Source organism: Pongo abelii, chromosome 5 (assembly GCF_028885655.2).
Source record: "Pongo abelii isolate AG06213 chromosome 5, NHGRI_mPonAbe1-v2.0_pri, whole genome shotgun sequence".
Classification (NCBI taxonomy): domain Eukaryota; kingdom Metazoa; phylum Chordata; class Mammalia; order Primates; family Hominidae; genus Pongo; species Pongo abelii.
In genome coordinates, this window is record NC_071990.2 from 150,011,367 (window position 1) to 150,026,361 (window position 14,995).

At 41.7% G+C, this 14,995-nt stretch overlaps 1 protein-coding gene across 8 annotated transcripts in view; it reads left to right on the forward strand.

Annotated features, from left to right (window-relative positions):
- Positions 1–14,995, forward strand: part of SASH1 (SAM and SH3 domain containing 1) — a 281,596-nt gene that overhangs the window by 156,889 nt on the left and 109,712 nt on the right. For 6 of the 8 annotated variants that reach the window (XM_063725046.1, XM_054558281.2, XM_063725045.1 and 3 more), the window contains exons 3-4: positions 12,728–12,778; positions 12,904–12,953. In XM_063725046.1, the coding sequence (XP_063581116.1) occupies positions 12,728–12,778; positions 12,904–12,953 (101 nt within the window). The remainder of the gene's footprint in view (positions 1–12,727; positions 12,779–12,903; positions 12,954–14,995) is intronic. The other 2 variants (XM_063725047.1, XM_054558280.2) reach the window with 1 other exon arrangement.

Consider the following 14,995-nt stretch of genomic DNA (forward strand, 5'->3'; position numbering starts at 1 on the left):
CACTGTAAAAGGTGCATTCTTCTAACACAACACTCACATCTTATTGAAGTGATCCCTTGCCACATTGTGGTGTGTAGATCTTATTCTTATCTCCATGCAAAATGCTTGGTATGTGGTATGCACTCAACATTGGTAAAGTTGTAGCTTAAACGATCTAGTACATAGTTTTAAACAAAGACAGTTTAGACATTAAAGAAGCATACGCCTTGTTTGACATGAGGTGTGGGAGCACCAAGCTTGACTCTCTTAGATTCAAATTACTCCTGAATTTAACCAATTCAACTCTGACGTATTTTAGCACAGCCATGCTTCAAGATGGTGGAACTTACCCTCCTGTCCTCCCAGACTGATTTCTGCTCCTGCCCTGGGTACTTCTTGACTCCTCCGAATGAGTACGGGAGTGTGGACCTCAGGGAGGCCCCCTTGGTATGCTCCTCCGCTTTCACTCGGGGATCTCAGACCTGATTCAGCTTTGCCCAGTGTGAAAGCATTTCCAGAGCAAGGTGACTTCTTCAGGAATTTTCCATGTGGTATCTTTCAGAATAATAGTGTGTTACCTCTGCCAGAAGCCAGAGGAGAAATTTTTACTCGGAGAAAGAGCCATTTTCCTATGGCTACCTTAAGACATAAAAGTATAGTAACATCCGTCTCATAACTGATCAAGTGGTCTGTCTGTACTGTAGCATCCCATGGCTCACCTTTTATGAACAAACCGAATCCCTGGGCCTACTCTACTTTATAGTCTTGTTCCCTCTGCTATTTGTATCATATAAATTAATTAGCTCTTTAGGTTTTTACTTTTATCATGTAACACTGAACTAAGTTACTTAGCCATCTTAAGTCATTTTTTGGAACGTGGTGAGGCCTAAATAAATAAGTAACTAATAACTGCAGAATGTAAACCATCAGGCCGGGTGTGGTGGCTCATGCCTGTAATCCCAGCACTTTGGGAGGCCGAGGCAGGCGGATCTTAACTTGAGGTTAAGAGTTTGCGACAGCCTGGCCAACATGGTGAAACCGTCTCTACTAAAAATACAAAAATTAGCCGGGTGTGGTGGTACACATCTGTAATCCCAGCTACTCGGGAGGCTGAGGCAGGAGAATTGCTTGAACCTGAGAGGCGGAGGTTGCAGTGAGCTAAGATGGCGCCACTGCACTCCAGCCGGAGCTATAAGAGTGAAACTTTATCTCAAAAAAAAAAAAAGAATATAAACGAATACAGCAAAAGACTCAATTATTTTAACAGAAAGCATTAATGGCTGGGTGGAAATTGCCACTTCAGGTTTCTTTCTTATGAAAGCTTGCAGAAATTCACTGATCCCTTAATTATGGTGAGACTTAAAGGTTGCAGTTAGTGGAATAGAATTCTTCAGCTGTGAAATAAAAATTTCCCCCTTAGAACCTTTCTTCTTTGATATGATGGGATGAGAGTACTTTTCCGTCAGTTTCACTCGGAAGAAGATTTCTTGTACCAGGCCAAGAGCTTATGGGGGTCCAGAACAATGACTAACATCTTCTGCTATACCTCTAGCAATATGGGTGAAATGAGACATGAAAAGCTGAAGAGTTAGGTATGGATGAAGAAACTGACAGGCCACTACTGATTTTTACCTAAAAGTGATTAAACATTACAACATTCTGTTTTAAGTTCTTATGTATCTAAGTAGTAGATCTTAAATATTTGTTGAATTATTTTTACATCCTAGTGTAACTCTGCAATCCAAAAGTAAATCTTAAATAAAAACATGAAAATACACGTCCCATGCATTATAATTGCAAACACAAATTAAAAGAAGGAAGCTGGGCATGGTAGCACATACCTGTAGTCCCAGCTATCCAGGAGGCTGAGGCAAGAGGATTGCTTGAGCCTGGGAGGTCAAGGCTGCAGTGAACTATGACTGCACTCCAACCTAGGCCTGGGTGACAGAGCAAGACCCTGTCTCTTAAAAAAAAAAAAAAAGAGGAAGGAAAAAAGAGTCAGGCTTATTGGCAAAGTGATCCAATTTAAACAAACCAGGCCTAGGACAGTTGTTCACACTTCTAATCCCATCACTTTGGGAGGCTGAGGTGGGAGGTTTGCTTGAGGCCAGGAGTTTGAGACCAGCCTGGCCAACATAGCAAGACTCCATCTCTAAAAAAAATAAATTAGGCGTGGTGGTGTATACCCACAGCCCCAGCTGCTTGGGAGCCTCAGGCAAGGAGGATCACTTGAGTTTAGCAGGTCAAGGCTGTAGTGAGCTATGGTCACACCACTGTACTCCAGCCTGGGCGACAGAGCAAGATCCCATCTCTTTAAAAAAAAAACAAAAACAAACAAACAAAAAAACCCAATAGATTCCCAATAGTACTCCCTTGTACAGGGAGCCTGTGCAAGGCTGTAGAAAGTAGCATTCTCAAGGGGATGTCCTGGCAGATAGTAAATGCTAAGTAAATAGGTTTTGATGGATTGTGGCGGCACACAATGAATTTCAACAGGAATTTATTGGAAGGCCATTTACAGTCTAGTTGAGGAAAACCAGTAAGTGAGGAGAAGAGTTGCTACCCATAGGTACATTTAATGAATACGTGATGTGGCTAGTCATTGGTGTGCCCATACTCAGGGATATCATTTAAGGCACAAGTGGGCAGAGAAGATTAAATAGGAGAGCGTATTGGAATTGGAGGTAAAGGATGAGTAGGATTTGGATGGATAGAAAGGAGAAACATTCTAGGTAGCATAAGCAGAAGCGAGACACCAGGCTCAGTCTACACTCAGGGAGCAGAGGACATGGTAACTGTTCACTAAGAGGGTTTATGATCAGGCTATTTGGTGAAGGGGCTTCTTCTTCTGAAACGTGGACTTCATCCTGTCAGTATTGTGTTTCCATGAAAGATTTTGTGGATTTTGCTTTGTTTTGTTTTGTTTTGTTTTAGTCAGAGTCTCGCTCTGTCACCCAGGCTGGAGTGCAGTGGCGCCATCTCAGCTCGCTGCAGCCTTCGCCTCCTGGGTTCAAGCAATTCTCCTGCCTCGGCCTCCCAAGTAGCTGGGATTATAGGCGCATGCCACCATTCCCGGCTAATATTTGTATTTTTAGTAGAGATGAGGTTTCACCCTGTTGGCCAGGCTGGTCTCGAACTCCTGACCTCAAGCGATCCACCCGCCTCGGCCTCCCAGAGTGTTAGGATTACAGGCTTGAGCCACTGCAGCCGGCCTCCATGAAAGATTTTGGAAGAGAGAAGTGACACAGAAGCAGTGAGTTTCTCAAACAGTACACATCACTGGGGAATTTTGGCAAATTGCAGGTTTTGATTCAGGAGGTCTGGGATGGGACCATGACTGGATGTATAGCAGGTTCCCAGGTGATGCTGATGCAGATGGTCCACAAATCACATTTTGAATAGCAGAGACACAGAGTACTACTTCCAGAAGATGGAGTTGACAATAGTGATTAGAGGGGCATGACACCACTTATCATAGCCCTTTTAGAGGAAAAAAGGACACTAAAGATTATCAAGTGGTCCATTTGCCTTTTGTTGCCATTGGAAAAACCAAACCAAACAAAATAAAACAGGTTCTAAAGGTTGCACTACAGCGGGGAGCAGAACTGGACTCCAGTCTCCCAGCTGACAGTACTTACCATGCAACCATATGCTGGTAGCCCATGTAGCTGTGAGGCGAAGGACTGCAAGTGGAATGGATTCACTGGATGGATGCAAGAAACCTTGGGAAGAGAAAAGCAGTAGCTTTGGGCAGCTGATTTAGTGGGGAGTGAGAAGACTCCTAAGACAATAGATTTTTTTTTTTTTTGAGATGGAGTCACTCTGTCGCCCAGGCTGGGGTGCAGTGGCGCGATCTCGGCTCACTGCAACCTCCTCCTCCCGGGTTCAAGCCATTCTCCTGCCTTAGTCTCCCTAGTGGCTGGGACTACAGATGCCCGCTTCCACGCCTGGCTAATTATTGTATTTTTAGTAGAGACAGGGTTTCACCATGTTGGCCAGGCTGGTCTCAAACTCATGACCTCAGATGATCCACCCACCTCAACCTCCCAAAGTGCTGGATTATAGGTATGAGCCATCACGCCTGGCTGACAATGTTGAATTTTGAGTCCTGGTAAAATCGACACATGTTCCGTGAATTGACTGGAATAGAGAAGTCAGACAAGAGTGGAATGATTTCCTGGCAAAGGTGAGAATGTTGACTTTCAGGTTGCCCTGGGATCTACGTGCCTGACCGCCCTGCACTAGTCCATGTGTTGACTGCTGGAGCTCATCTAGTGGGACGGCTGGTTCGTCTGAGACAGGTCAGCCGGGACTGAGAGGTTAAACAGCAGCCAGCAGGTCATGGAGTAAAGGCTTGGACTCCCAGAACTTTGCAAATAGTTAGAGTCTCTTTGATTTTTCAATAAAAATAAAGATGTGATGGTATTTTTAGGTTTAAAACATGGAGAAAGGGGCCTCCTTTAAAAGGTGAGAAATAACCTACTTGAATCTGATCATGTGGACCCATTTGTAATAAGCAGGGAAACCAAATAAAAGCCAAGACTAGTTAGTGTACAAGGTAATATAATTTTTTTTTTTTTTTTTTTGAGACTGAGTTTCGCTCTTGTTGCCCAGGTGGAGTGCAGTGACGCAATCTCGGCTCACTGCAATGTTTGCCTCATTGGTTCAAACGATTCTCATGCCTCAGCCTCCCAAGCAGCTGAGATTACAGGCCTGCGCCACCACGCTGGGCTAATTTTGTGTTTTTAGTAGAGATAGGGTTTCTCCATGTTGGTTAGGCTGGTCTCAAACTCCCGACCTCGGGTGATCTGCCTGCCTCGGCCTCCCAAAGTGCTGGGATTACAGGCGTGAGCCCCCACGCCTGGCCGATATTTACATTTTTAAGTAGAGTTTACCTGGAAGTTTCTGTTCATCTAGTTTATCTGTTACTTGGTAAGGATCTCTCCTGTAAAGAACACATATGATATAGTTTGCCAACTGGGAGATACCACAGCTCTACAGCCTTCTTGTAAAGTGATAAAAACCATGTAAATCCATGACTGGCAGCAACTTTCCACAGCAGTTCAGAGCTTGGGTCCCTCCATTAATTGCATGCATCAGTAGTAGCATGTGGCATTTTACTTTTAGCTGCATATGGCTAAGCATCCGATCGCCTCTGGCTTTTTCCACCTCCTCCTTCCTGTACCTAGTGTGGAGGAGGAGAACTTGGCACTGAGCTGAGCTGGTGGGCGCCTGGTATTCTTCCTCTCCATTTTTGGAACAGAAGGGGGATTTGTCCCTCCTGCTTTTCCAGCTGTGAAGTTCATTTGGCTTGGAGCCTGGGCAGCATTAAGGGAGGAGGAACGTGTGGATTTCCACAAGAAGGTGGAGACAAAGTGGGAGTGGGGATGAGGGCATGATATTTGTTTTCCAGGATCTAATTCTGCCCTGGGTGGGTTTTTGAGTCTGGTATTTGGCACAATGGGACGTAGCTCCTAAAGCCAGAATGTCATCATTTAGGGTCAGAGACTTAGTTTTGTATTTGACCTAGTCCCTTTTAGTGTGGCTGTAGACGTGTGTGTGTATACATACACAAGCAGGTGAAAGCACACACAGGTACACATTTGTTTTGGTTTTGGTTTTGGCAAACTACTGATTTCATCTTGCAATACTTGGGTTTTGCTTTTGTTGTTGGATTGATTTATTTATTTAGCTTCTGTATTAGATACAATAAATGTTAGCGGAACTATTTTTTCTACAAATTGTCCAATCTGACAATAAATGCGTTTGAGGTTTTTCTCCCCAATAAAATTTTTGATCACCTGATTCATTTCTCTTTTTAACTATACCATACTATAGTGGAGCCTCTTTTAGTCAAACTATGAATATGAAATCGTTTTAGCATGGTCCTTCTCTATTAATAATAAAATATACAAATTTTAACACATCAAGAAAATATTTTAATACTAGCCATGACCTAACTAGAGAAATAAAGTATTAATACTTTTGTTTCTTTTTTTTTTGAGACGGAGTCTCTCTTTGTCTCCCAGGCTGGAGTGCAGTGGCGTGATCTCTGCTCACTGCAACCCCTGCCTCCCAGTTCAAGCCATTCTCATGCCTCAGTCTCCTGAGTAGCTGGGACTACAGGTTCGTGCCTTCACACCTGGCTTATTTTTGTATTTTTAGTAGAGACAGGGTTTCAGTATGTTGGCCAGGCTGGTCTCGAACTACTGATCTTGTGATCCGCCCGCCTCAGCTTCCCAAAGTGCTGGTGAGCCACCATGCCCGGCCTGTTTTAACATTTCTTAGGTAGCTTTTTAGCTTAATTGTTGGACTTAATTGTTACACTTAACTTGGGAGGGTTTCTTTAAGAGTTTGTAATGTTAGTGAGACTTGTCATTCTTAAATTGTTATCAAAGTTAACTTTGGGGATTTTTATTAAGTTTTAAAAAATATATGAATAATTTGTATATGTATACTTTTTATTACAAAAGGAATTCGTTATATTCATCTTTTATTGTGTTTTAAAAATATATTAAAGTAATTGAAAAAGGTTACAAATTGAGAAGTAACCATTGGCGTGTAGAACTCTTTTAGATATTTTCTCCTGCGTTTATAGACATACATATGTAGATAATTTAAAAACATAGGGGAACTGGAGATTTTTTTTTTTTTTTTTTTTTGAGATGGAGCCTTGCACTGCCCCCCCAGGCTGGAGTGCAGTGGTGCAATCTTGGCTCACTGCAAGCTCTGCCTCCTGAGTTCATGCCATTCTCCTCCCTCAGCCTCCTGAGTAGCTGGGACTACAGGTGCCTGCCACCACGCTGGGCTAATTTTTTGTATTTTTAGTAGAGACGGGGTTTCACCGTGTTAGCCAGGATGGTCTCAATCTCCTAACCTCCTGATCTGCCCGCCTCAGCCTCCCAAAGTGCTGGGATTACGGGCGTGAGCCACCGCTCACGGCCTGGAGATCGTATTTTTAAGCTAATCTTTCATCTTTAGAAAAAAGTAATGCAAGATTACATGCTTGTAAAAAAATTCAGTGAGATATACTCTCAGTGTTTTTTTTTTCCTCTGTGTGCACACATTCATATATGAACAAACATGCATGCGTTCATGTTGGGATATATTTATATTTGTGTTTAGTTTTCACTGTTACACTTAACTTGGGAGGGTTTCTTTAAGAGTTTGTAATGTTAATGAGATTTGTCATTCTTAACTAAAGTATCCATATGTGACTTAATGGTGAACAATTCAATCTATAGGTCAAATTTCAAAGTCTTCTCACCTCACCAGCCACAGAAAAAATTCACAATTCACTTTCTTTTTTTAAAGTATTTAAAACATTTCAAACTAAGTTATAATGCCCTAACTTAAGGTTCAAGTTCAGCCACCAGTGTTGTGTGGCTCTCCCAGGTCATTCTGAGGAGTAACTTCTCATTAAATTCTGCTTAGAATATGCTTTTTCCAAGCAAAGTTTATGAGCATATCATATTCGGAAATTTTAAAGGATGTAGCCAGGTGCTGTGGCTCATGCCTGTAATCCCAGCACTTTTAGAGGCTGAGGTGGAAGGATTGCTTGAGGCCAGGAGTTCAAGATCAGCCTGGCCAACATAATGAGACTTGTCTCTATTGGAGGGGAGAGGAAATAAGAAAAAAATATTAAAAGCATTGCCAGGTGTGTTGGCTCATGCCTGTAATCCTAGCACTTTGGGAGGCCGAAGTGGATGGATCACGAGGTCGGGAGTTGGAGACCAGTCTGGCCAAGAGACCAGCGTGGCCAATATGGTAAAACCCCATCTCTACTAAAAATACAAAAATTATCCGGGCATGGTGGTGGGTACCTGTAATCCCAGCTACTCGGGAGGCTGAGGCAGGAGGATCGCTTGAACCTGGGAGGCGGAGGTTGCAGTGAGCTGAAGATCGCGCCATTGCACTCCAGCCTGGGAGACAGAGCCAGACTCTGACTCAAAAGAAAAAAAAAAAAAAGGATAGTATATTTCACTTAGGAAACAATAGTGAATACTTTTCTAATAAACTCTAAAGTGACATTCAACTTCAGAATGCATTTCTTCACGTCCCTTTGCAACATTTAGATGGAGTATCTAAATTTCATAAATATGATTTTTCCTTATGACCAAAGAAAGTCCTCCAGTGTCAGGAAGGAGTAAAATTCTTGGTGGTTGAGCCACGTGCTCAAGATTGAGCAACAGTTAAGGAACTCTGATAGCTAATTCTTAACTTAGAAATGGTGATATTTCATGATTTGATATCTGGGATTTTCTTCAAAGTAAAATGAGATGAACATGAAGTAAGGGTAAAGGTATAGAGGAAACAAAATCAACTCTGAACTGCTGATTGTTGGAGCTGGGTAGTAGGAATTGGGGAGTTTATTATCCTCTTCTCTTTACTTTTGTATATTTAAAATTTTCTATAATCATAGGTTTGAAATGAGAGACATGATCATTGCAGCCTAATACAGTGCAATATTTTGACCTTAAGTGATAATTCAGGCTGACTATTGCCAAGATATACTTGAGTAAATGTTGTAAAAGCCACAAGATAATCCTTCCAGATATTGTCATGGGGTTGCACCCCATTCCTCATTTTGAAAACTCATGAGCAGGCCCATTTCCTTGGCAGTCAGCACGGCGGACTGTAGTTCCCAAAGCTGGCCACAGCGATGTCTGCCATCCAGTGTTGCTCTCACGGTGTGGCTTTGGCACTCCCCCAGCTGAGAGAGGTGGCGGTGAACCCGGGAGGGCTGGTGACTCTGGCAGATATCTTACCACAGGAGGCTGTTATAGGAAGCAATACAAATCTCAGCACTTTGGGAGGCCAAGGTGGGCGGATTGCTTGAGCCCAGGAGTTCGAGACCAGCCTGGGCAACATGGTGAAACCCCATCTCTACACAAAGTACAAAAAAAGTAGCCGGGCATGGTGGCATGTGCCACCTAGAGGCATGTGCCTCCCAGCTACCTGGGAGGCTGAGGTGGAAGGATCCTTTGAGCCTGGAAGGTCAAGGCTGCAGTGAGCCATGATCTCGCCACTGAATTCCAGCCTGGGCAACAGAATGAGACCTTGTCTCAAAAATAAAAATAAAAATAAAAAAAACCCCAAAACCAAAGCGGCAATACAGCTGCTGCCTGCCTTTCTCCATATGCTTACTCTTGCAACCCAGCATCCTGCTGTGAGGAAGCCTCAGCAACCCATGCAGCCCTAGCATCAGCTTCCAGACATGGGAGTGAGCAAGCTTTCCAGTGATTACAGCCCACCCATCAAGTCATCCCCAGCTTTTGCATGTTCCCAGCTGAGGCTCCAAACACTGTGGAGCAGAGCAAGCCTTTTCTGCTATTGCCTTTCTGAATTCATATTCACAGAACCTGTGAACATCATAAGATGCTTGTCGGTTTATGCCACTACATTTGGGATGATTTGTTACACGGCAGTAGTAAATGAGGCAGTCGGCGTATGTTAGGGGAGGAGAGAAGGGTCTTATTTCTCAGTGTACAACATGCCCAAAAGTGATACATATTTACACATATACTCAATGATTGTTTTGATGAGGTTCACAATGTTTACTATTTCTGTCTACATTATGACATCCAGATCAGGAGCTGTAGTGTAAACCATCAGCTATTCTCTGAATAAAGGGATCGTGGCTGAGCAGTCAGGTGCATAACACATGGCACATTATAGTAATTACTCTTCTGCTCTTTTGTCATTGACATCATGTGACACTCATAAGTGTTATAATAATGGAATTTTGCCAATAGTTTATTCCATTTTTCTCTCTCCAAGCATTTATAGGTCCTTAACTTAGTGGATAACTTTACAAGCTTCTCCTCAGTTGTGCAATATTTTTACTTTAGAATGTGTTTGCTGTAAGACATGCGTCTAAATGATGACTGTAATCTCTTATCCTTGGGGGATAAAATTAATAAGACATCCTGAAAAAATTATTCTCTTGCTTGGTCTTAAAAAAAACAAGTCACTAGAAATATCACTATACAAGATCTCCTGCTCAACATCAGTAAGCTGCCCTTGATAAAACAAACGTTCTGCATGAAAACGTTACCTGTCTCCATGATTTTAACACTATGTGTCAAACTATAGCCCCAATCAATTTTCTGAAAAGTAGCTAAACAAGCTGGGCGTGATCATGAACTATAGTTCTAGGTACTTGGGAGGCTGAGGAATGGCTTGAGCTCTGGGCACAAGACGGCATTGCGTGATGATCACGCCCGTGAATAGCCACTACACTCCAGTGTGGGTAACAGAGCAAGACCCTATTTCTTTAAAAAAAAAAAAAATTTTCTTTAAATAGCTAAAAGAATCAAATGCCTATTATAAGTAACGAACATGCTAAGATGAAATGATTAAAATTTTCCTTCCTTATCATCAAACATTTAATATGGTTGTTAATAAGCAACTACTTTGTGTGCAGGGACAGGTACATTTTGCATAATGTACCATATATGTTACATTTGTGATATGACATGGCAAATGATGCACTTAGCAAATAAAATCTATTCAAAAAATGCAGATAAACAGATATAACAAAAGAAGATCATTTCCTAGCATGACTATTACTATTACTAGTGAGGTAGAAACTTAGAGCTTGAAGAAAAGGTAAAAATGGAGGAGGAGAGGTGAATTGAACCAGTCACTTTTGCTGATGGTTATAGAAAGTCATGGGCTGCAATTGGGCGTTAAAGGGGCAATTTCAGAGAAAATTTCAGAGGAACTAACAGTTTAGTTTCATCATCACTCTGAGTTCTCTGTACCAACTCCTGAATAGGAAGGAAGATTTGGGATTAAAAAATTGCAAATGATACTTTTGCTTACCTCCTGCTATTTAAGTTTGTAAATTTCTCTATGTGAGGCTGAAAGGTTAGCTCCTGGGAAATTGTGATTGGTCTGTGAGCACCAGAAATGTCCAAAAGTATATATCCCCTTTGTTAACTGCACCTGAGCCTGACATCCTACCATTCACGCTTGGAATATGTAACTCAAAACATTGTCCATATACTGTTTGGTAAAATGGTGTATCAAGTTTGGTACAGAAATATGTCTCTCATGAACAACGGCAGCAATAAAAACCAGGAGGATGTTAATGAGAGTTCTATGGAGCTTTTACGCCACTGTGATAACTTTTTATAACAAACAAGGGCCTGAGATTAGGGGATGAGTGAGTTGCCAGTTCATTAAATTCTTGTCCATTAAAACCCATTTCTCCTTCTGGCCGCTTGTCTACAGTCATCCCATTCTCAGATGTACTCATCCCAGCACATTCTTTTTTTTTCATTGTGGCAAAAAACAAAACAAAACAAAACAAACAAAAAAACCACATAACATAAAATTCACACTCCCAACAGCTTCCCCAAGTGTGCGGTGCAGTGTTGTCAGCCACATGCTCATTGCTGAGCAACAGATTTCCAGAACACTCCCCCACAATCCTGCATGAAAGTGCATTCATTCTGATACTCTATATTCGTACTGGATTCCTGTTCCTTATTTAAAAGTATAACTTTGCCCTGAGTTATACTTATTTTAATACTTTATTGCTACTTTTATACTTCAACAAAAGTTTTTCGGTATTGATGTAGTTTTATAATTGTGTTCATGATGAAGAGGGCAATTGAACAATTAGATGCATGTGAAAATGCATAATTTACATAATTTATTTTTATCACAGGTAATTTGTTTATCTAAATATTCTTCATTTTCTTTTACTTTCAAAGGAGATACAGCCTCCCTGAACTATGAAATGAGGGTGTTATACTATATGGTTTTATCTGTAATGTTCTTTGATTCTTCTGCCTCTGACAATTTAATGATATTTCAGTGCCTTCTTAATATCAAGTATTTATATTTCATTTATCAACTCGATACCGAGAGTGTTTGTTTTTAAATTTCCAGATAGGTCAGTTCATTTGTGTTAGGGAAGTATAGTGATTTTTAAGGCTGCAAGATAACATTCAGTTAGCTTCCCAACTTCCTAAAGACATTAGCAACTTCTCCTAAGCTATTAAGTACTCTGAATACATTTAGAACTTTAAAATTGGATTGGGGCTGGGCGCGGTGGCTCATGCCTGTAATCCCAGCACTTTGGGAAGCCGAGGCGGGCGGATCACGAGGTCAAGAGATCGAGACCACCCTGGCCAACGTAGTGAAATCCCATCTCTACTAAAAATACAAAAATCAGCTGGGCATGGTGGCGCATGCCTGTAATCCCAGCTACTTGGGAGGCTGACGCAGGAGAATCACTTGAACCCGGAAGGCGGAGGTTGCAGTGAGCCGAGGTCATGCCACTGCACTCCAGCCTGGTGACAGAGCTAGACTCTGTCTCAAAAAAAAAAAAAAAAAAAAAAATTGGATTGGAACTCTAGTGTCATTGGAAAACAGCTAAACTCAAATGGGTTGCAGTAAATTCAGTGTCTTAGTGACCAACTAAGTATATCCACAGAATTATTTCACCATGAACTGTCAGTCCCCTTGACTGAAATTGTGCTTTTTTTCTTCTGCAATAAAATTGTCAGCAGAGTCTGGCAACAAAGTTTGGAAAATAGTTCAATCTTAGGGGGCCAGAGCTCTCATTTTAAAAGTATTTTAGTTTTCCCAGAAAATCTGTTTATCTCTGCCATCTCCTCCCACTCTATACCCTAACCTTTCCCGAATCCTCCCCTCTCTTCTTACATGTCTATTTGTCTTTCTCGCGTGTGACATGTTTGGAAGTCCCGTTAAACCGGCATCTGTTCTGTTTTAGGAGAAACCCGATGCTAGCCCCACGTCACTTCAGCTGCGGTCCCAGATCGAAGTAAGCACAATGACTTTAATCATCTAGTTTTGCTTCTGCCTTTTTTTTTTTTAAGTGACACTCTATACAAATCAGATGAAGCCTGCTGCTCTGACCACACTGACTATACGAATCTTCTCTCGTAGGAGTCGCTTGGCTTCTGTAGCGCCGTGTCAACACCAGAAGTGGAAAGAAAGTAAGTCTTTCTCCCTCTGTCCAGGACCACTTTCCAAGAAGGTGTCTTTTAGGTCCATGCTGACGGAAATCAAACAGGCGATCGTGTGCGTATGTACTATGGAGTTTGATGTCATTTTCCTTAACATGTTACATGCATGTGTGTGTATCTAGGTGGCTAAGAGTGTGTTTTGTAATGCAGTTGGTGATGTCTAAGGATTTTGTGAAGAGTTACTGATTTTACACTTATTGTGAATAAACCCTAAATAAATCTCCGGAAATAGAAAGGGAAAGGATAGGTGCATTAACCAAGATGGATTTTCATCTTTTACATTAATTTTTAATATAGGATGAAAGTTATCAAGAAGCAAGATACAAATATAAAATATACTATATTCCAGAATAAACCAATGATTAAAAACCCGTCTTCTGCACCTCATTTTGGTAGGTGACCTTAAAACAACAGTGAATCTGTGTGTAAAAAAATGGCAAATGATCCCTAGCGTTTCCTGTTAAAGGTAATATTTTTGCTTCCTTGACCCAACTTGGACCCTGTAATTTCTGCTCTCATGGAAGCTAATTTTATGTTTCATGTTATATTTTCAGTATTTCTTTTAGGCAACATAAATAAGACAAAAACAAGAGAATCTTTTTTCTAAAACCTTTTCTTTTTCTACTTTATTGCATCATCATTATACTAGAATGTTCTATTTGTGATCTTTCATGGTAAAAAAATTTAAAGAAAGTCCACATCTCTAAACAGACGCTTCCTTTGGCACGGAGCCACTTGTACGTTCATGCCAAGGGAGGCATAGAAGTGGTTTAGGCATCAAGTATTTCTGGAATGCAAAGCACACGTTGGGGAGAGCGTGTGTGTGCTTTAGAGCACAGCTTTGCCTAATCCATCCACGTGTGTGTGCTGCTGGCACAGGCGGTTCTGGGAGGAGGGCTGCTTTGCCAGAAAGCTATAATTCTAAACTTAAGAGGCTTTGTGGGTTTTGTTCTGGTCTGAGGAACGTTGTGGGTGATGTGCCATAGCAAACAAAGGCCACTGCCCACTCAGGGTGAGAAGATAACTGTGCACGTCCCATCAACTTTTTTTGTTTTGCTTGCCTTGCCTCCTCCCAGGAACCTAGTAATATGGAGGCTGAAATAGACAAAAAAGGCTCAAGTTGACATTGACTTTGAACTTGGAGGTACTGTGGTGGGGTAGAAGCATCGAGTGAATGGGCCGTAGCTTTTCCTGCCCTAGTTTATTACTTATGTAGCATGATTCAGGCTGAGAGCTCAGGTGTTCCCTCAGAATCTCTGAATCCTTCAGGAAACGAGAAATGTTTGCTCTTCCTCCTAAGAGGAAGTGACTCACCAAATTTGTATTAACCTTAGTTAGGCTGGGTAGTACTTCTTCCTCTCAATTGTGGAGAGTCATTCTTTCCGTGTTTATATCCTTTACTTAGTAAAATGTGGCATGGCTCTTGTGGCCGGGAGAGACTGATGGCCTCTTCTGAGGTTAACAAAAAATTTTAAACACACGCCCACTGTCTCCATTTGTAATATTGTCATTTTGCCTCTGTAATTTTAAGTGGTTCAAACTTAATGTGTTTCTAAACAATTTGAAAGTTTAAAAACATTTTGTCCTTTATTTCTCTGTTAATGGCTTTTGAAAACTATTCTACCCTTTGCTTTTAACTTAAAAACACTTTCTTTTGAAAACTTTTATGGCTGGGTGCAGTGGCTCAGGCCTGTAATTCCAGCACTTTGGGAGGCAGAGGTGGGAGGATCACTTGAGGCCAGGAATTTGAGATCAGCCTGGGCAACATAGTAAGACCCTGTCTGATCCAGCACCACCCCCCGCCCCCAGCCCCCGCAAAATTAGCCAGGTGTGGTGGTACCCACGTGTAGTCCCAGCTACTCGTGAGGCTGAGGCAGGTGGGTCCCCTGAGCCCAGGAAGTTAAGGCTGCAGTGAGCTGTGATCATGCTTGGGTGATAGAACAAGACCCCATCTCAAAAGAAAAAAATAATAAAATAAATTTAAACTTACAGTAAAGTTTCAAGAATTGAGA